The sequence below is a fragment of the Balearica regulorum genome, chromosome 1, assembly GCF_011004875.1.
Source record: "Balearica regulorum gibbericeps isolate bBalReg1 chromosome 1, bBalReg1.pri, whole genome shotgun sequence".
Lineage (NCBI taxonomy): Eukaryota > Metazoa > Chordata > Aves > Gruiformes > Gruidae > Balearica > Balearica regulorum.
Window position 1 is genome coordinate 120674428 of NC_046184.1, and position 21181 is coordinate 120695608.

Here is a 21181-nt window from a genome sequence, read left to right on the forward strand (position 1 = left end):
ACGGGCACCCGCGGCACGGGCTGGCGCCCACAGCGGGGACACGCTGCCCACGCCGCCCCACGACTGAGGGGCACCCCTGTGGGCTCGGGTCCTTCGGCCCGCCGGCACAGCCTCGCCGGCTGTCCCCAGGCCCGCGGCGGGGGCCGCGGGGGCGGGTGGGGGCCGTGCCTGCAGCAGCGGACCGGGGCGGAGGCGGCCCCAGAGCGGCGGGAGGCCGCTCCCTCCCTCCCTGCCTCCCTCCCGCAGCCAGTCTGGGCGGAGAGGCGGCACTCGAGGGCTCCGCGCGGCGCCGGCAGAGCGGGAGCCGCCGCCAGCAGCGGGGCGGGCAGCAGGGCACATGGCATGTCTGATGGCGGCTTTCTCCCTGGGCACCGCATTGGTAAGGCGCGCCGGGGCCGCGGCGAGGTGCGGGCTCGGGGGTGCTGCGCGGCTAGGGCGAGCGAGGTGCGAGGGTGGTGGTGGGGAAGAGCGAGGGCTCCGTGGGGTGCGTTTCCGCTGTCCCTGAGGGAAAACTGGGGCCGGGCAGCGGGGTCGGGGCTGCGTCCCGCCGGGGGGTGCCGGCTACAGGGTGCGAGGCGGCCCCCGCTCGCCGGCGGGGTGTGTGTGAGGGGAGGGCGGTGCATCTCGGGGCTTGACCGCTGGTTACCTCTGGGCTGTAGCTAAGGCCGGGGGATTAGCGGCTGCTCCGAGCATGCTCCTTGCGCCGCTGCGCCCCGTCTTTTTCAAAACAGATTTGCGGAGCGACCGTAACCTTCGCGCAACACCCGGGGCGAGCGGCAATGGGGCGGGAGGCGGCTGGGGAAGTAGCAGGCAGAGCCGGTGGGACCGTCCTGCCGCAGGGAACGGGCGGGCGTTTGCTGCCGTGCCCGGTGGGCGCCGGGAAGCAGTCTGTTTCGGCGTATGGGCGAAATAAAACTGTATAGGAAATAAAACTGTACGGAACCAACTAAGACGTGAGCACAGTGTTTGAGAACACACGCTCTCCGTGACTGGTGCGCGGGGGGGGGGTGAAACGGACAGCAGTTGGAAATGCACGGCCGTACGTACACGCCGGTATGTCAGTGGAGAAACGAGCGGTCTGTTGGTGGTAGCGCCTGTAGGAAGGGAGTTCGGGTGTGTTGGAGGAGCAGTAGTGCAGGGCTCCGTTGAGCCTCTGCCTGCCGTAACCACGGGAGTTGCCCAGCTCTTCTCAAGCAAAGGTGATCCCATGACTAGGAGCCATTTCAGCCGCCCCAGGCTCCCGGGGGGGATCTTCGCCCGCAGCCGGTGGTCCCCGGGGGGTGATCCTCGCACACAGCCGGTGGTCCCCGGGGGGTGATCCTCGCCCACAGCCGGTGGTCCCCGGGGGGTGATCCTCGCCCACAGCCGGTGGTCCCTGGAGAAAGCAGGCGTATGACCGAGGGCTGGCAGGACTCTGTCACCCTCTGCTGAAAACAGGCATCGGAGTCCGCTGGGTGGTTGAAATGGTTTGTTTAACGCCCCGGGAACAAAAGTCTCTGGCTTTGTACTTCCAGATGATTCAGTAGGCAGAGATGAGGACCTTGTCCAAAGGGTGTTTCTTTTTGAATTGTTTTAAACTGGAGAAGCTTCAACCATTCCTGAATACTCAAGGTGACCTGCTCATTGAGAGTTAGTTTTTGGATATTCCCTCTGACATGTGAAGGTGCTCAGTGGTTCCTTTGAACCAGTTACGAGTGCCAAAGTAAGCCTTGAAAACACGTAGGAAAGAATATTGTTAACTCACCTTCTCTTTTTTTTCAGAGAAGAGGGAGGTTCCCCTACCAGAATTGTTCAGTTCTAAGATGTTTCACATTACTCTTGTTATGTTCAAATTACATACCGTTATAGTCAACTATTTAAGAAATCGCGAGTAAGTGTTACTGGATACTCGACTTCTGAGTAAGCTGAGAGCACAATTAAAATCTCTTTCTTGAGAAAATGTGGTAAGCAGAGCTGATTTTTACATCCAGCACTTGGGACTTGTGCATGAGGAACATGAAGAGGCTAGCTATCTAGTGGTTATGTAGGACTACTTTTTAAAATATTTTTCATCAGTGGTTATGTAGGACTTTTTGTAAATGTTTTTATCAGCATTCATGACAAGTGTCTGATCTGAGCAGCACCCCTTTTACAACGTAAATGGGAAGACCACTGACCATGACAGAGAGGGTGAAAATGGCGCAGTGAAAAGAAGGCAATGTGACTTCTTATTTGCATTGGAGGACAAGTAGTGGGAGGCAGTGGCATGACCTGCAGCTCTTGATTTGAGGGTGTTCAATACTGATGCCTTGAAAAGTAGTGCATCACATATGCTTTCCAAGAGATACCTTTTGAGACATGTAGATTATTGCGGAGATGCAACAGCATGGAAAGCCTAGCGCACAAGCCAGCTACAGAATCTTTTCCAATACAGATCTGTATTAAAAATACTAAATTTTCTAATAGACATCTGTGGAGATACTGTGCCCTGCTTATGATGTATTCCAAACAGCAGATGCCAACGAACAACCTCTGAACTGTTCAAAATCCTGTTTAGCTGAAGAAAATTCATTATTGTTTTACTTTTGGCCTTACACAAATCCTGTTGATATTGGTGCAGGGTGCCCATGCAGGTAGAAGGAATGGGAAAAGTTCAGATTTTGTGTACATAATAAAAAAGAAGAGAAAGGCAGGTGGCAGGCTATTGTCATGGTCAGGAGAGGAGGGGAAAGAAATTCAGTCCAAAAAATGCCAAGTGGAATTGTACTGAGTGCTATGATGGGCAAAGCATAGTAAGAGGTATGGCTGTAAGCATAGGGCATTGACTTTACAGTGTCAAGGGTGCAAGTACTGGAGCAGGGTTTTATATGTTTGTGTAGCTGATAAGATTTCCATTAGGGATCACTGTCAAGCAAGGAAAGTGTGCAAGGATTTTGGGTGGAAAGTGCTGTGCTTTCCTGACAGACCTCTAGGAAAGAAGTTGTACTGTTCCAGGTTGCAGAGTCTCCAGAACTATCAGTGCAGGAGCAAATGAGGCACAACATTTCAAAATTAACAGAAATCTAACTTGTGCAATTTCACACTTACAGAAGTATATTCTGATCCAAAGGAATAAAAGCTCTCAGACTTTTTGAGTGGCTTTTTGAAATGTCTGCACAAATACTTGTTCAGCTATAGCTCCCTTCCCACTTCAGCTCTGTCCCAATACAAGCCCTGGAATCAGTGTAACTAGAACCAAATTCTTTGAGTGCATGAGAAACCAAATACAATGGGGTCTGAACTTACAAATGTATTATTCTAGTGCAAGAGCTGCTCTGTTCTGAAGATACTAATGTGCTGTGTATATACCCTTTGAGGGGAAACTGGTTCTAAAGGAACTGGCCTTGGTGTGCTGCAAGTGCAAGAGCTTTTTTACATCTTCTGTTGAGACACTGGCATAACAAACAAAAGATTGTTTTATTTTTTTTCCCTTTCACCTTTCAACACATTACTGTGCTGGATTCTTGTGTTACTTAAATAATCATTTTTCTAATGCAGAAGGTTTTGAAACATGTTCCTAAACAAAAGTCTGTGAACTTTGTCCATTCTCCAACTTTTTTCCTCTAGAACGGCAGCAATTCTGCTTGTACCATGGCCGAGCCAAAGTCAGTGTGTGTTTCGGTGGATGAAGTGGTCTCAAATGGCACAGATAACCAAGACGTTCGACTGATGAATGGACATTTAAAAAAGGTGGACAATACTCTGACAGAAGCTCATCGTTTCTCCTACCTACCCCGCAGACCCGCTGTGAATATTGAGTTTAAAGAACTGTCATACTCTATCCAAGAAGGACCATGGTGGAGGAAGAAAGGTGAGGAAAACTTTCTGTTTTGGCTAACGTGCAAACATTATTGCCCATGTGGGTGGTCATGTCATGATAGGTGGAATAAGTCTGTTGTGGATGGCAAAGCAAAGCAAACGAAGGAAGTATGTTTTCACAGTTGCTTTTTGCTTGGCTTCTTCATATACCCGCTGCCCCTCAGCTGGCACAGGGAAACTTTGCTGGAGCCTGATGCAGTGGGGTGTATGGCCCCTTGCAATCCAAGAAACTATAGATGCAGTAGTTTGTACAACTGCTTATTTTTGTCTCCCAATTCTAAAGTATCTGAAGTAAATATAGTATTGCTGTGCTGCCAGATATCTGTCCTGTGATCTTGCACGTCTGCAATTTATTGTTGAGGGTGGGTAGAGCATGCAGTAATTTAAAGATTGGGGTCGGGGGAAAGAGGATGCTTTTTTTACTTTTGCAGCTGGCTGATTTGTGAAATGGTTATTTTTTCAGTACTCTTTCAGAACAAGCACCTTGGAATTTCAGAAGGCATTTGAAACCAGGATAAAAATTATTCTCTTAAAACGCTGTGTTTGAAAATAAATGCTGTGAGCTATAGGAATGTGAGCCCATCCATGTCTCTTGGTGTTCCATGATGGGTTTCTCCAAGCTTACCATTTCTTTTAACTGATGAAATCACTGGCTATTGCTAGGGCTGAATCCTGAGGTTTAGTCAAGGACCAGGATGCTCTTGCTAGCTACTTTGCCAATGATACACAGCAAAGAGTTCACAGCCTACAACACAGAGCACACCAAAATGATACAGATACTGGATGCATCTCAAGGAAGTGAAGTGTTACCACTTCCTTCTCACAATCCATTTTCACTTATAGTTGTGTCTGAGACACTTCCTCTGGTGCTGATTACTGATGGGAGTAAAGAGGGCACATTCAGCTCTCTTCTTCATATGCTCTTGGTCTATTCCAGTTCTGAAAGGTAGGTGTAAGGTAGCTCTGTCCTTTTTCATCTGCTTTGCATTCATTCTTTTTATACCTTCATCTACTTTGTGTAGCTGTGTGTTTCCTAGAGAGTTTTTGTTTTTTGTGTATGTGTAAGAGTAGTCATCTCTGAAAGGAAAACTAGGTCGTGCAGTAAATTCCTGCTAGCGAAAAGAAGTAAGCCCAAGAGAAAATATTGACATCTTCAGGAGAATTTTGTGTGCTAAATGACATAATTGCTCTTCCTCGAGGAATTCTCTCTTAGTAATGTAAATTGGTATGGTTGTGTGCTTTAGTTCTTTTTAAGAGATAAGCCCCTGCCAGTGTGCCACTCACCTGAGCCTTACTTGATACCTGCACTTGCTCTGAATCTATAAATTCACTGGCTTAAAGGTTCCACTTGAAATTGTTTCACAAAGTACATTGCTGCTGCCTGGAAATTGTGTCATTATCACAACATCAAGGCCTTAATAGTCTAAAAACATGTGGTATGAAAAACAATGGATCTGTGGCCATGGAATTGTTACTGTATGTGGACAGCCTGTGCATACAGTTACTCATTTGTTGAAGGATGTGCAAACTTGAGGTTTTAATGGGTTTCTCAACATCAAATCTGTATGTGCACACACCTGCCTTCTTTTAAATCGTTATTAAAATTGCATGTAGCCATACTGTCCATAGGAGGACAACTTGGTTTGACATCAACTTCCAGATACTCAAAATTACTTTTTATCTTATCAGAACAAACTCAAACAGTGAAGGTTTGAAGGTCCCCCCAAGAAATGGAACTATGCCAACATGTCTCATGTAAGATTTAAAAACTTGTGGTTTTTAACTGAGTCTCTTTCTCATTGGCCAAAAATGATCAAGGGGTTCTAGACCAAAAACCTCTGTCCACTTTTGCTGACACATCTGTGAGTGACTTGGCTTGAACAAAATGACACATTGACAAAATGTTCTGCTGCTGAAACAGACCATTGGTGGTGTTTAGCTCTAGGGCATGGCTGGTTATGACTGTGTCACTACACTTAGATTTGAAAGAGGAGATTAAACTTCTCTGGCTGTTGGTGAGTTCATACTCTCCCCTCCTCACCCGGTCTGGCACCATATGTCTTCCCTTGGCCTGCTAAGGACAAGCCTCTGAGTGGCTGTGAGGCTTGCTGTCTGCCAGCAGGTCTTGGCACTCTTCTGCTAGCCAAGGATCTAAGAAGGACTTGGGGGATTTACAGTCAGTGCCAAGCTGAATATGAGCCAAAGTGTACTCTCACTGCAAGGCAAGCCATATAATGAGCTACCTTTGGAGGTCATGGCCAGATGGAGGCAAGGTGTTACCCTTCTCATCGCATCAAAGGTGAGAGCACAACTGGAATACTGTATTCAGTTTTGGGCCCTCCAGAGCAACAGGGATATTGGGAAGCTGGAAGGGATCTGTCAGAGGGGTAAAAAATTGGTCAGGGGACTGATGAAGAGAGGCTGAGGAAGCTGGGCTTGTTTGGTCTAGTGAAGGGGAAGCTGGAGGATGATCTCATTCTGGCGTACAACTACCTAGAGGGCAGTTAGAAAGACAGTGGAGCCAAACTCCTGTCAGTAATGCCAGCTGATACACAAGAGCCTATGGCCACTTACTGCGGTTTGGGTGGCTTATGGTGGATGTTAAGAAATACTTATTTACCAGGAGATTGGTGCAGCACTGGGACAGGTCACCCAGAGACAGTGTGCTTTCTCCATGTCGGGAGGTGTGTAAGATTTGTCTGGGCAGGGCCACAGCTCACCTGATCTTGTGTTGGTGATCATCTTGCTTTAAGCAGAAGGCTGGACTCGGCAACCTCCAGAGGTCCCTTCCAAGCAACACTTATATGATTCAGTGAATTGCTAGCCATGTTATAGAAACCTTCTATAAACAAACTTTCCCCCCAACCATGTTCCAGGGACTGACCCAATGTATTGGTTTTAATAGAAAAGATTTTCCATTACAGAAATTAGACAATTGTCTAAATTGTTTCAAATGAAGGTAAGGGCCAAACTGTCAGATTCATTGAGTTGTTTTAGTGGTTCTGCAATAGAATTGTTTGTGTGCAATTTTGGAGATGATACCTATTTAAAACTGGTGGGCTTGTAGATGAATACATTATATGTAAAACTATGCTGAATGCCTCTAACTGGTTTCTCCTCCAGTGGGAAACTGGGACTTTGCAGTGGGTTTTAGTCTGCTCAACAAAAGGACAATATTGTGCCTTGAAACACTGGTGGATGTTTTAGCTCTACACTGCTTGTGGGTTCCCTGTGCTAAAAGGATCTGTCATTGCTGTGATGTGAAATTTTTAAATTCACTTTTTTATGAGAAGAGTAGCAGAAAACACATTCCTGAAGGTACAAAGTCCAGTGTAGGAAATGCAACTGATTTTTAAAAAACAGTAAACTGGTATGCTTAAGCTGAAAAGAAAAATAAAACGGGAGATGTCTCTCAGTTCACATTGTTCTTGGGTACTGGTCGTGGCAATTAGCGATAAGGGATGCTGTTAAGAAAATGTGCCTTTTAAATTAATAGTGTTTCTATTCTGAAACAGAGCTTGGGAAAAAACTCTGCTATTTCCACATCTTTCTCCATGACTGTAATGAATTAGTTAAAACCTTTGATGAGTGTTGGATCACAAAGGGAGAAGTATAGTTTCCTTGTAAAGACAATTTGTGCCAGTATGGTGGAGAGGAATTTAACTAAAGAGCAACAACAAAAAAAAGTACTCACTTCAGTAAAAATGGTATTGCAAAGTAATGTCAAGGTTAGCCTCTAAATTAACAAAAGGAGGAATAATTAGTAATGCTATCATTGTGTTCTGTACTTAGCTGTATTGTTCAGACAATGAAACTCATAGTATGTAACATAATTTACTTTTTATTAAAAGCACAAGGAAAGGTGAATTTGCATTGCTTGTCAACAACAAAGAAGCTAAATAAGCCATCATAGACTTCAAATTAGAATTTTTCATTGATTTGTGTCTCAGCCTTAAAATGCCTAATTTATCTATTAATTCTCATTTTCCCTTTAAAAATAAGGGCATTTTCATTTTCAGATTTATGTGATAAATGCTGTTCTACTCATTTTAATGAGGTTTTATCAAATTCATAGCAAAGATTGGTATGACTCTGAACCTGATTAATTCATGGTGTAATTCCTCTTGAAGTCAGTGGTATTAACAGGGAAGGAATCTGGTAGGTGAATCCTTGATCAAAGCAGCTGTATCTGACCTATCCCGTTCAGTACGAGTTCTGACTAATAACGGGATTTTGGAAAAGGTTACAGAGGTGAAAGTTTCAGGGGGTCTCAGATGACTTTGGCATTTTCCCCATAAAGCTTTTAGGGAATTAGTCAAGTGGTAGGATCAATTATTTCTTCAGTTTTGAAGGAAAGAGATTGATAAGTGACTTAATCCAGATCTTCTGAGGGTAAGGATCTTCCAGAACCAGAAATGTGTATCAATCGTTGAATCCAGCCTTTGTTCAAGCATGTGCCAGGGGTCTCCTGTGGTCAGCAAGGTTCCAGATTTGCCTAAGAGAGCTGCAGGACTGCTGGAGCACAGACAGCGTGTTTGCAAGATTAAGGTAAACTGGCAAAGCCAGGAAAAGGAAACTTCGGCAAACAAAGAAATCATAGGGCCACTTAGTCCGAGAATGCTTTCTTCTTTCATTTAGGACAAGGGAGCCAGCTGGTTTGGAGGGAAAGAAAAAGAGGAGAGTCCTCCGTTAGATCCAATATGGGCTTCTTAAATGAGGAAAAGCAAGATCCACAGAGCTTCAGAACAAACTGTGGCCCAAATTTCAGTGTCTTGTCACAAAGCCATTTATCTAAGGGTTGAGAAAGAGATCTGAAAGTGGATCTTGGCTTCTGAGCTGTTTGAACTGCAGTTTGAAATGCAAACCACAGAGACATGTATTGGTTTTACCAGTTTATAGAAAAATGATAGATGCGTAGGTTTTAATTGTAGGATTGCCTGAAAGCTGTTTGCAAGAGGATTTCGGAGAAAAGTCAGTGCCTTAGCTTTCTGCCATTTTTGTTAAAAGTTCCATAAAGTAATCTGAGTGGTTTGAGGATAAAATTATGGAAAGTCCCAAATATGGAGGGGGCACAAAAAGTAGTTTGGAGCCTTCTGTCTTGGTCAAATTAATTCAGCTTTACTTTGAAAAGATATATACATTCTGTATACCCACCAAAGAACATGTGTCCTATTGTTTCTAGGTGTTTTTGTTATAATGTAGGATGGGAATCAAAATACTGTTCCTACATAACTTGAATGCATCCAGGAAGAAAGTAGTAATAAATTAGCTTTCAAAAGTCCACAACAATTCAGGGATTACTTTTTTTCCCCTTAGTAAATACTTGTCAGTATTCATGGTTAATTAGGCAACATTTTAGTTGGAGATTGTTGTTATTTTTAGGACTGTAATGACTCATTTGTGCTGCGTTCGAGTGTAAGTTCTGGTAGGATTTGGTCTTTAGTAACCTCCGAGAGAACGGGCTCCAGCTGGTCAAAATGTGGTTGGGTATTTTTATGGCGTGGTTTAGTAGCAATACCGCAATTCATGTTCAGCAGAAAATGCGGTATTTCTGTTATTTGGGGTTTGTTCTAATGGCTCAGACCCTGTGGAAACAACCAGCGGAGTGCTGTCTTTTCTCACAAGATTCTTGCTTCATAGCTTTGAGATTCAGCACATTAAGCAGCAGGAGCGGAAGGAGGGGAATGAAGGACCGTGCTTATTCTGGATGGCTCCGTTGTGTCCAATGGGGAAACACGGAGTCTTTGGCAGGTTGCTTGGTATTTGTGAAGTGCGAAAAGTGGCTGTCAGAGTCCGAGATAGTGTGGTCAGAACAGCTAGATACCTACATTTCAGCGAAGAGGTCTGTATATTATGTTAATACTGATCTCTGCGTAAGATGGAAACTTAACTCACTGTCAAATTGTCAGCAGAGCTTTACACAGGCTAGGTTTCACTGATGTGCTTTGGAGCTCTGTTACGAATTAGTTCCGGTATGTGCGCTCGGACAGACCTGTTTCTTTTCACGTAGTTAGGCTTTTTTTGCCATATCCTTTCTGTGACTTCATTTAAAAGTTTTCACACGCACGCGTGCACACTCACCCCAGAGATATCTGAAAACCCAAACGAAAAAATTGGGGGGGGGGGGGGGGGGGGGGGGGGGGAAGGGGAAGGGCGAGGAGGGGAGGATTTGCCCTAAATTATTTGCTAATCCTTGCTGGAGGAGTCGGAAAAAGCCTGTCCTCCTCCCCAGCAGGTGCACTGCGGTCGAGGTGCCGCATGCCCGGCCCGGGTCTGGCCCGGCGCGGTTACTGGCGGGCAATGCACTGCAGTAACCCGGCGGTGATGCTCTCGCCTCGCCGCCCGGGCCCTGGTTGGCTGCTCCAGGCGCTGTTGCTAAGATGGGAGGAAAAGATGCAGAACAGTAAAGAGCAAAACCCACTTTCCGAGAGAGGTTTTGGGTTTCTTTTTTTTTTTTTCTCTCTTTTTTTTTTTTCTCTGCCTTTCTCTGACAGATGGGTTGTATTGGTTTTGTCCGTTTTCGCCTGCTTTGTCTGAGAGCGTGTTTTCATCTCGGGGAGTGGGATGTATGCAAATTAAGATCCATATGTTAGAAAGAATAAACAAGTTAAGCTGGTTGAAATGAACTGCGATAGTAGTAAAAAGCTCTTTAAGCAAATATTTTGTGGATTCTTTTTCAGTGACTTAAAATGTTAGCGAAATTAATGACAATGAAACATGATTTTTAGCAGAGGATTTCTAAATCTGTTTCAACCTTGATAAAATCCATGCAGTTTTTCTTTTAACGCTTAAGCTGTCTCAAGATGGTAAAAATATACTGAATAGTCACTGTTACTGGAATAGTTCACAGCGTTTTATTAAGTGATATATAACTCTTTCTAGCATCCTTTTGATTGGGTTGTATAAAATAGAGGTTACTGGGGACAAGTCTTGGTCAGCCCCTTTGGCTGATCCTGTTTCCCTGCTGAGTATGACCTTACTTCAGCATTACTTATTTTCCTCCATGTTGAACTTGCTGTTATGTTGGTTTTGTTTTGTGTTTTTTTTTTTTTAATCTGGAGCTTTTTTTGGAAACGTGTCTGAGCTTGACTCAGTCTTTGTGTGAGTAGAACATATTTTTTTTTTCTTTTTCTATGCCATATACTTTATTAACAATGACCTGACTCTTTTTCATCATAGCTAATGTTTTAATACAACAAATTTTAATTAGTTGCTGTTGTGAAAACTTCTGGCTGAGGAAGGAAGCTTTAGAGAGTTACCAATTAAAACATTTCAGAATGTGTATGCTAGGGAAGTGGTGATGGCAGTGGTGATGAGGAGTTGTCAGGGCTTTGAGCTATGATCTCCCCTCTTTCCATCTCACAGTGAGCATGTGTTGGGGGCTGGCTGTAACTCACCCTGACAGCCCTCCACTACAACTTTCTGTACACTGAGTGGGTTTTGATGAAATGCTTTGCTGTCCTCTGCCCATATGCAGTCATCTCTTGCTCGAGGTGTTGAGGAGGTAGAGACAGCATGCACCATCATATGGGTGTACTTTTTTCACATTTCAAAGCAGAATTCAGTCCATAGTCTGAAGATATGTCTGAAGGAAGATTAAGTAAGAGTCACTTTGCAATTGAAGGCTTCAGCCATCAGGTGGTTCATCAGGGTTTTCCATAACCTCAGTAAAAGGCAAGAGAAATCACAAAAGCAGCCAAGAATAGGAGCTAACTCAAGAGTGAAAATACTGTTAGAGTCCATTTTTACTTGTGTATTTACATGGCATTTTGGGAAGTGCCTTCTGTAAGCCTATGGTGTCTAAGTGTACCTTGCTTACTAAGGCAAGTCTTTTGTTCTCAGGGGATTTAAGATCTCAGAGTTCAGTTCTGTAGTCTCATAATTAATTCCTTCACACTTCCCTGTAGCATTGTTGTTCTGGGTAAACTGGCTGGCTTTGTGAAGACACCGTTTAGGGAACACGATACTACTCAAAATGTGGCAGACCCAGACCCAACTGCATTATAATTCACAACTGTACCCATTAAACTGATGGCTACCTTTGTCCTCTATTAGAAAACTGTGTTTGGTCTTACTATGAAAATTAACATCGCAAGACTTACTCCAAACAACATACAAGGAAAATACCCAGCAAAATTTACATGATAGTTTAGCACAGAGGAATGAACAGATTTGGATTTAAAACGGAAGCATTGCAAACTTAAGGGTGGGTGTTCAGTCTCAAGATGAATGTCCTGGAGGCAAAACCCAAATGCATTAACCAAAAAGACCATGCCTTATCCCCAGAATGTCTGTGGCTTGCATACTCCTAAGTTGCGTAAGGATGTCTAACATAAGACTGAGTTTTTGACAAAAATAATCTGGGAGTTTAGGTCAGCTTGCCATTGTATGAAGTTAGAGAAGGTCCATGTGGCCCGGTGTCCCTTCTCTGACAGCAGGCCAGGCTGAATGCTTGGCAAAGAGCTCAAGAGCAGGCAGGCGTGTAATAATATTTCCTTGGGTTCTCGTACCTTGCAACTCAGAGGTTTCCTGAACTAGGTGTAGTATCTTTGTGTTTACTAGCTCCTAATGGATTTTCTTTTGTAAATCATTGACTGTCTCTCTGAACCTAAGCAGACTTTTGGTGTTCATGCTGTCACCTCGCCATTTACCTCCTTTTTCAAACTGTTTAGGAATAAAAGTTAACAGCACACAGCCCAGTACAGATACCCTGAGGCTCGGAAGCTTTCTTCATTGATTGACCGCTGGCTCCTCCTCTTTTCTTTCCTGTTGCTTCATGTGTTTTCTCATTTATTTGAGAACTATCCATCTACCTTCTTGTGAGATTCATTTATTTAAGAACTTTAATAATTGTTGAAACTTGCCCATGACATCTATGTAAGCTGATAAAATGACCTTTTTTTAAGGTATTACTTCCAAAAGCCATCACATGCAATTTATATAACCAAATCTTGTATCAGAGACTTCTGCACAAGTTGTGTCTTTTTTTCTCTGTCAAAAGCATTGGGACAGTAACAAGCTGAGCTCTTAGTGGTTCATATTGCCTGCCCACTCTGCCTGCTTTAAACCTACAAGCTTGCAATTTTTGTTTAACACCATCAGTATAGAGAACAGCAAAACCACCAGCCCTTACTTAGACTGCACCATGGGGAAAATTTGGTTCTCTAGTACGAAGGTTTGGTTTCATCTAGCGCAGCTTTGATGCCTAGGACTGGTGGAGTCCTCATTAAGCCTAGGACCAAGCTGTAGCAGCATCTTCTAGATATCAAGCCTATTTTAATTAGGAAATGGGAAGACGAGGGGTCCCCAAATCCCTCAAAAAGCAGTCACTTTTTCACCAACTTTCAAATACATGAAAAGAAGTTATGGTATAATAAAACATGTATGGAAGAATTACCACACTTTTCAACTAATTCTTTAACTTGTTCATCCCCAAAACAACAAGTTAAGTGTGATGGGAAAGGGTCACAGCACATGCATAGGCGGCCTAGCAATTTTGGTTGTTTTGAGTAACTATTTGAATCTCAATAGCTTCCTACAAGTAGATGTGCTTAGGTATTTCATTTGTTCCAGAAATAATTATCAGGAGACCTGTTGAAATATCCCATTGGTGATGATTCAGATATTTGAAAATGGCTCCCTTGTGAATTACGTGCTTTAGTGTAGACTTTTGAGTTTAATTTGGCCTTTGGTTACTTTGTGTCTTAGAAAAGAAGATTTTAGAATGAATATCAGATACAGAAAGTAAGTGGTAGTATAAAATACAGAAGGACTAGTGCTATGGAAGTGTCTCTGGAATGAGGACAAAATGATTCTGTCTAGGAAATGGTATGGCTGGAGACGCATGGTGCAATATGTCTTGAGTCATGCTGCAGGAACCTTTGTAACTGCGGTTCCTGATTAGGCTTTCTGGTTGCTGTTAGGCTTGTAGTCTCATTTACAGTTCATTTAGACTTTGCTGATTTCAGTGGGAGAAACAGATGCACTCTGAAGACTTAATTCTGTTCAGAGAGGATAGGGATGAAGCCATCCAAATTCTTATCAGAAAGAAGTAAGTGGAATTATGTAATAGTTGAACTGAGTTAACTGCTTGTTTGTTTGCTCGTTTTTTGTTACGTATCTGTTCCAAAGAAAAATAAATGGCAGAGACCTTGGCTTTACAAGATAATTAACCATCTGCCTCTCATCTAGTATCTACAGCCTACATCTTTTGTGTAAGAATCATATTTCTTCCTGCTTTGCATGTTTAGAATAATAACAAATGTTGTTTATAATTGCAGTACATCTGCTACAGGAGAGAGGAGAAGATGGAACATGCGGTGATCAGGTTCTTGGTTAAATGAGAATGAGACCTCTGCTCTGTCTCTTGCTGATCTTCAGAGGGCTTTTATGCCAGACCAGAGAAGAAATGTATTTCAAATGAAGTGATGCACCTAGTTAATAAGAAATTTGAAGAAAAAAAATTAATCTGAAGGTTTTAATACCCTTGTTAAGCAACAGAGTGAAATTGTACCCTGTTGCATCTGTTTTGTGCTTGTGGAAGCAGTCAGATGGATGAGGCTACACAGTCAGAGTGTGGCTAGTGTAATTTTTTTAGTCATGATCCAGTCATTACCTCAGGTACTTAGGAAGTTAAACACTCTTAACAGCACCAGCATAACACGGCTAGAATTGGTAAATGAGTACGCAATGAAAAGGAAGGGAATTGAAGGTAAATACTTTTCTGTTAGAGGAAGGGCAGTTATTTTTCCTGGGTCAGAATGCCATGAACTTCAGCCAGCTTGCTGAATATGAATAGTGAGGCCTAACTATCTAAAATAGTATTTGAGGCTCATAAAACTGAAGCCTGTGGGTGGCTGTCTGGGATTGAGCTCTTCTTCCTTCTCCACTCAGAGAGGTGAAGGTTGTATGCTGCCACCAGGGAAAGCTGAGAATCAGAAAGACAAGGAAGAAAATGCAGAGAGGTCCACCTGTGCAAAGCTGGCCATGAAAAGTTACTGTCGTTCTTGGGTTTTGGTTTTAACCCTGAGTCTTGAAGAATTACATGGAAGAGAATTTGCCTCAGAGGAGCAAATTGACCGTAAATAAATATTAAGCGTGCAAATGCGGGATCGGAGACCTTTCTGAAAACCAGTTGGGTCAGATCTGTTTTGTAATCATAATTGCGAATTCTTCACAAGAAGTCTGCAAGAGTTTCTAATGGTGGTGATTGTAAAACAAGACTTTTGGTGGTAGCCGAATTTGGTGGGGCTTCAGGACCCACAGGGATTCCTCCTGCCCCAGCCCAATTGCTACGTGGCAGCTTTGGTTCTGTCTTTGCAGGTCCAGTTAGTAACGAGGCAGGACATGTATTCCCAATAGGCACACGCGCGTGTCCATACGTGCACTACGTTCCTCCAGCCTACGGACCAGCACAAGCACAGAAGTGCCTTTATGGCACCCTCCTAAACACAGACGGCAGTTGTGCAAACCTGACCACTGCCGGTGGCTCACTGCTGTTCCTTCCTGCTGGCTGCTTGTGGGTTGCACACGCACACGAGGCAGGTCTCTCCACCAGTGGGTTTTGGGCACTCATCCAGACTCCTGTGTCCTCCAGTTGTTGGCACTTGGACCTGCAGGCTCCCAGGCTTGCAGCCTCTCACTCCACTGGAGAGTCCATCATGATACTTGGTCACATTCACGCACATGGGCTCGCAGTAGAGTGTGCATTCATGTGGTAGACAGCTGGGAACAGTGTTTAGCAGAAGCACAGGTTGGACTGCAGGGATCAGAGGCTGGGCTCGGTCAGACAGGTGTACTGACCAGCTGCCTCTTCACATGGTCCACTTGTTGATCCTCTGAGCCTCAACTCAGTCTTTGTCCTCAGTGTGACTTGCCATCATGTAACTGAGCAAAGAGTATTATTTTGAGACTTGCTTGGCTGATTTGATTTTTCTATGCTATTTAAAAATAAATAATGTGCCTGGCCAGTTTTTTAAGCCCACAGAAAGTTTCCCTGTGATGTAAATCATCACTGAAATGGAACTCACACTGGCACATTTTTACCCTCACATGTAAAGTTTCAGGAAAGTTGTGAGTAACTGCAAACAGGGAACCGAGTTGCTGCCATTTGTGATTATAATAAATTGGATTCTGCTGTTTTAAAGGCTGAATTATGACTGTATGTCTGAGCAGCTATATTAAAAACAGTCAGAGAAGCTTGACGGACATTCCTGAAGAAGGTTGACTATTTGATTTCTTGTCTGGTAAAATGATGATTTAAACCTCAAGGAGAAATACATTACCCAAAGTAGTCACAATTCCATGAACCCTGGGATTACTGTAAGACTAGGTGTTCATAGAGAATAATTGTGTCTTGTCCAGTAATAGTATGACACCTGGGACACTAAAAGAAAGATGAAACTCCAGAATATGCATAGTAACACTTAATGTATTTATTCTTCAAACAGAAGCATTAGCATCATTCTCCTGAATACCATAGACTCTAAATATGCCATCTACGTATTATAAAAACAAGTAAATAAAAATAAAGCAGGCCTTCCCATACAGGGCATGGCAGTGACATTTTAACACTCAGTGGTTGATTCTTATTGACAGGTAGTAAAAATAAAGTGCTTCCTAAGCAAAGTGAATTGGGGCAAAAAGTGACACACAGTCTGCAATAAATAAGACTAACTTTGAAGCCAACCTGTGATTCATCTCAGACATTCATATTGTACCACTTTAAAAGTACAGGGCCAAATGAACCTCAAAATAACTGCAATGGCGTAATGGGTAGAGATTATCCAATGAATGGGTATTAACAGTCTGCCAGGAGTGTTGGCTAATGATAGAACATTTGGGGTGAAAATCACCCCCGATACAAATTAACTGAAATGAATAAAGCTTGCTGAAGGAAGAGTATGGCCTACTACCTAAAAGACACTTTCACTTGTTAGTATGGTTTAATGCTAAAACTACATTCTAAAAAATAGAGAAGCTAATGCAGTTCATGTGAAATGTCAGTGTTGAATGTCAACCAATATGCTGTTTGGGCCAAACTAGACTTTTGACTACCAGCGTAATAAACCAGACCCCATCTTTTTCCCACTCCCTCCCATTACCCACAGTTTTAACCTAATAAAACTTGCTCTGACTTAGAATCATAGAATGGTTTGGGTTAGAAGGGACCTTAAAGGTCATGTAGTTCCAATCCCCCTGCCATGGGCAAGGATACCCTCTGCTAGACCAGGTTGCCCAAAATCCCATCCAGCCTGGCCTTGAACACTTCCAGGGAGGGGGCTGCCACAGTCTCTCTGGGCAACCTGTTCCACTGCCTCACCACACTCATAGTGAGGAAGTTCTTCCAAATATCTAATCTAAATCTGCCCTCCTTCAGCTTAAGGCCATTACTCCATGAACCTTCACTACATGCCCTTGTAAACAGTCCCTCTCCAGCTTTCCTGTAGGCCCCCTTTAGGTACTGGAAGGCTGCTATAACGTCTCCCCGAGCCTTCTCTTTTACAGGCTGAACAACCCCAACTCTCTCAGCCTGTCTTCATAGCAGAGGTGCTCCAGCCCTCCGATCAGCTTTGTGGCCCTCCTCTGGACTCGCTCCAACAGCTCCATGTCTCTCCTGTGCTGGGGCCCCCAGAGCTGGACGCAGTACTCCAGGTGGGGTCTCACAAGAGCAGAGTAGAGGGGCAGGATCACCTCCCTCGACCTGCTGGTCACACCTCTTTTGATGCAGCCCAGGATACGGTTGGCTTTCTGGGCTGGAAGCGCACATTGCTGGCTCATGTCCAGCTTTTCATCAACCAACACCCCCGAGTCCTTCTCTTCAGGGCTGCTCTCAGTCCTTGGATTGAGATTCAACTTAGATTGAGATTCCAAGTTCAAGAATTGGACTTGGATTCCAACTCCTGTCCAGATACTCAGCACTACAAATGAGAGAGAGCAAGGCTGTTTATATGGTGGTGGAAATGTGCCAGCAGACATCATCCAATACAGGCATGTCTTGGACCCTCAGAGGCCCCCTTTTCAGAGTGCAAACAGTAATGTATTGCTTCTACCAAGATTTCTAAATTTTCTTTTTAGTAATCTGTGACTATGTTGTATGTGCATTGTCTTCATATATATACACAAATATGTTAAATGTATATATTGGTACATCTAATATATTTATATAGATATATGTAAATATAAGCGTGTGAGTATATGTATACATATATATTATTATGTTTTCATATATATGTGTGTGTGTATATGCACATACACCCATACACTCAAGTATATTTATTTATGTACGAAAACTGGCTGTGTGTCACTGTAACAAATATTTTGAAACTTAACATTTTTATAGAGGTGTATATTCCTCCTCCTTTGTAGTGACAAGATGATATAATTATAGAAAAGCAGTAACAACCTGATTTTTTTTAAAATGAAAAGTAAAAGAGTATCAGTTGCTTAGAAGTGGTTCAAGTCTGTTCCTACTGGATTAACAGCATAACAAGCTAAAATAGCAGGAAAAATGGCTGTAAAATGGAAGCTATTTTATCCACCTGAATGCCAGTGGTCTAAAGAATGGAATAAAGACAGCATTTTGCTGATGCTTTTCAATAGAGGCTTATTGCATTACATAAGTTGAGTAATTTTCTGCTCTCAGTCATTTCTCTCGTAATCAGATTGTTTGTGCTTTGTTCTTGTTTTCTTTGGAATTTGTCAGAAAGAATGGAGCTCTCGTGTGTGTCAGTGGTGGGTCCAGTTCATACGTCTTTGGGCAATTTTGCCTGTTTATAACTGCCAACATCATTGTCTGAATTTCCTTTTCTATTAATCTGAGTATTATTGCAACTCACTTTCTGCTGGGTGTAAAGGAGAGTAAGCTTACGTGCCAGATAAATGTGTGCTACCTCTGTTTGTTTGACTAGTGGTTTGCTGGTGACAGAAAACTGGAAGGAGTGTGTATCTTGGGGAGCAGAAGGAAAATGCCATGGTTTTATGTAAACTAATGGGAACTTGTGCTTTGATTTGCAAGAGCCACTGAGATAGTAGTGCAAAGAACAGGAACCTGGTAGAGATGTTCTTCTGGCTGATGTTCTTGGGAGCTAGAAAAGTCCCTTGGCTGCACTGGCGAAGGCAAATAGCAGCACCCAAGATCTGCAAACGGAGGGCACTTCCCAGAAACAGCTCTGTGCACACAGTGGGTGTCCGTCTGCCCTTGTGGCTGCATTTGCCTTCCCCGAGCACCTCTTATGTGGGGAAAGAGCTGATGACGATGTTGTCTGGTTGCAGTCATGCTCGAGAAGATCCACACTGTGCACCCCTTACACCTGACAAATCACAGAGGTGTGAGCGGAGTGCTCTGTGGTCTTTTCTTCACAGGGATGAGAGGAGTGGGATAGGGGTGGCAAGAGCTCTGTTGTTGTTGTCTTTTTTGCTAGCTACACTGGCACTAATACACCTCAGGATTTATGTGAATTGCCCAGTGTGTTTTGAAAGATTGTCTCTCCTGTCTCTGTTTTTTCCAGCTCCCCTAATTAACCACATATGTACCCATTCTGTGCAAGTGCTGGCACTAAAATGCATAGGAAGAAGTGGCTCCAAATGCTTCCAGGGTGTTTACAACTGTACACAAGGAAAGGAGATTGAAGATACAGTCAAGATTAACCTCTCCTTTTGTATTGCAGTATCATTATCTAATTAGATCAGAAGCAAAGCCCTGTGGCTTAGTCAGTATTAGAGCGTAGGCACCCATTTCAGGAGGAAGCCTTTGAGAAGAGCAATCTTCAGCCGTCCACCTACACCATTTTCTTTACGGCTTTGCAAGATAGAAAAAGTGACAGATGTAAACCTTCCCAAAGGCAGTTGCATCTTCTTACATGCATTGCCTTTAAAGAGACTTCTGCCCCCCTGAACTCTTGGGCCATCCCTGTGGGTGACCCTTGTCTTTGCTGTCCCTGGGCTGGCATTCAGTGGGTCAGACCCTGAGGAGAGGGTCTGCTGATTTTGAACCACCCATGCTATTTTATGACAGGCACAGGTAGCCTTTATCAGGGAATTGGAGCTATGATTCAGATAAGGTGGATGGAGAGGGAATGGAAGGGAGCAGGGAGTTCTTCCCAGTTTCCAGAAAAGGTCCTTTACCTAAACAAGGACTCTTGTCACCCAGTACTTGCTTTGCCTTACTGCAGAAAATGGCCAATATAATTCAAATATATGGAGATCCTGCTGCTGAGGCTCTTTCCACACAATCCATAGGTCCCATACTTGGCGTTTATATATGTTGGGACTCATGCCCCATTCAGTGATTTTGTTTCTGCATCAGTTGCAAAATGACTTTCTGGTTTAGGTTCAGCAAACATCCCTCTAGAACAGCATGTCTTGTGCAGTTTCCCCAAGCATTCTTCTAGCATAACAGATGGTGGGATTTTTGTGGGCAAAGCCAAACTCTGGGTTTGATTACGTTTTGAGTTTACCACTCCATGTGAAACTAATCCTGGTGTGACCTTCTGTCGTGGCTTTGCCCCAGCCAGCATCTAAGCACCACACAGCTGCTCGCACGCCCGTCCTTCTCTCCAGGGGATGGGAGGAAAATGAAAAAAAAAAAAAAACCTCATGAGCTGAGATAAAGACAGTTTAATAGGATAACAAAGGAAGAGAATAATAATAATAATGTAACAACAACAATAATAATAATAATAATAAAAAGTGATGTACGAGTACAATTGCTCACCACATGCAAAAGGAAAAACAAACAACCCGATGCCTAGTCTGTTTCCGAGCAGCGAATCTGCCTCCTGGCTCGCTTCCCCTTATATATGAATCCAGAGCATGACGTTATAGGGTCGGGAACATCCCTTTGGCCAGCCTGGGCCAGCTGTCCTGGCTGTGCTCTCCCAGCTTCTTGCGCACCTGGCAGGTGTGAGAAACTGAACAGTCCTTGACTTAGTGTAGGCGCTAAAACTACCTGGCAACAACTGAAAATATCAGTGTGTTATTAACATTATTCTCATACTAAATCTAAAACACAGCACTATACCAGCTACTGGAAAGAAAATTAACTAACTCTATCTCAGCCGAAATCAGGACACCTTCACTTTATTGGTGATAAGGGTCTTATATCAGTGCTTTGGATCCTTGTAGGAAAACATACTGTGGCAAACCCTTTCATTGTGGTGGAACAATTAATCATCAGCAAATAAATGGAAAGTGTGGGAGAGAAGAATAGAATGGATCAGATTCTATCCCTGCTCCAAGATCTAATATGTGGTCAGTTGACTAAGAAAATAGTAGCACAAATCTGACCAGGACATGTAGAGGCTACTGTGGTAACAGTAACAACAACTGTAAAAAGTGGAACCTC

At 43.5% G+C, this 21181-nt stretch overlaps 1 protein-coding gene across 1 annotated transcript in view; it reads left to right on the top strand.

Annotated features, from left to right (window-relative positions):
- The first annotated feature begins 202 nt into the window (after positions 1–202).
- Positions 203–21181, top strand: part of ABCG1 (ATP binding cassette subfamily G member 1) — a 52546-nt gene continuing 31567 nt past the window's right edge. The window contains exons 1-2 of the mRNA XM_075772603.1: positions 203–379; positions 3586–3829. Of these exons, the coding sequence (XP_075628718.1) occupies positions 338–379; positions 3586–3829 (286 nt within the window). The 5' untranslated portion in view covers positions 203–337. The remainder of the gene's footprint in view (positions 380–3585; positions 3830–21181) is intronic.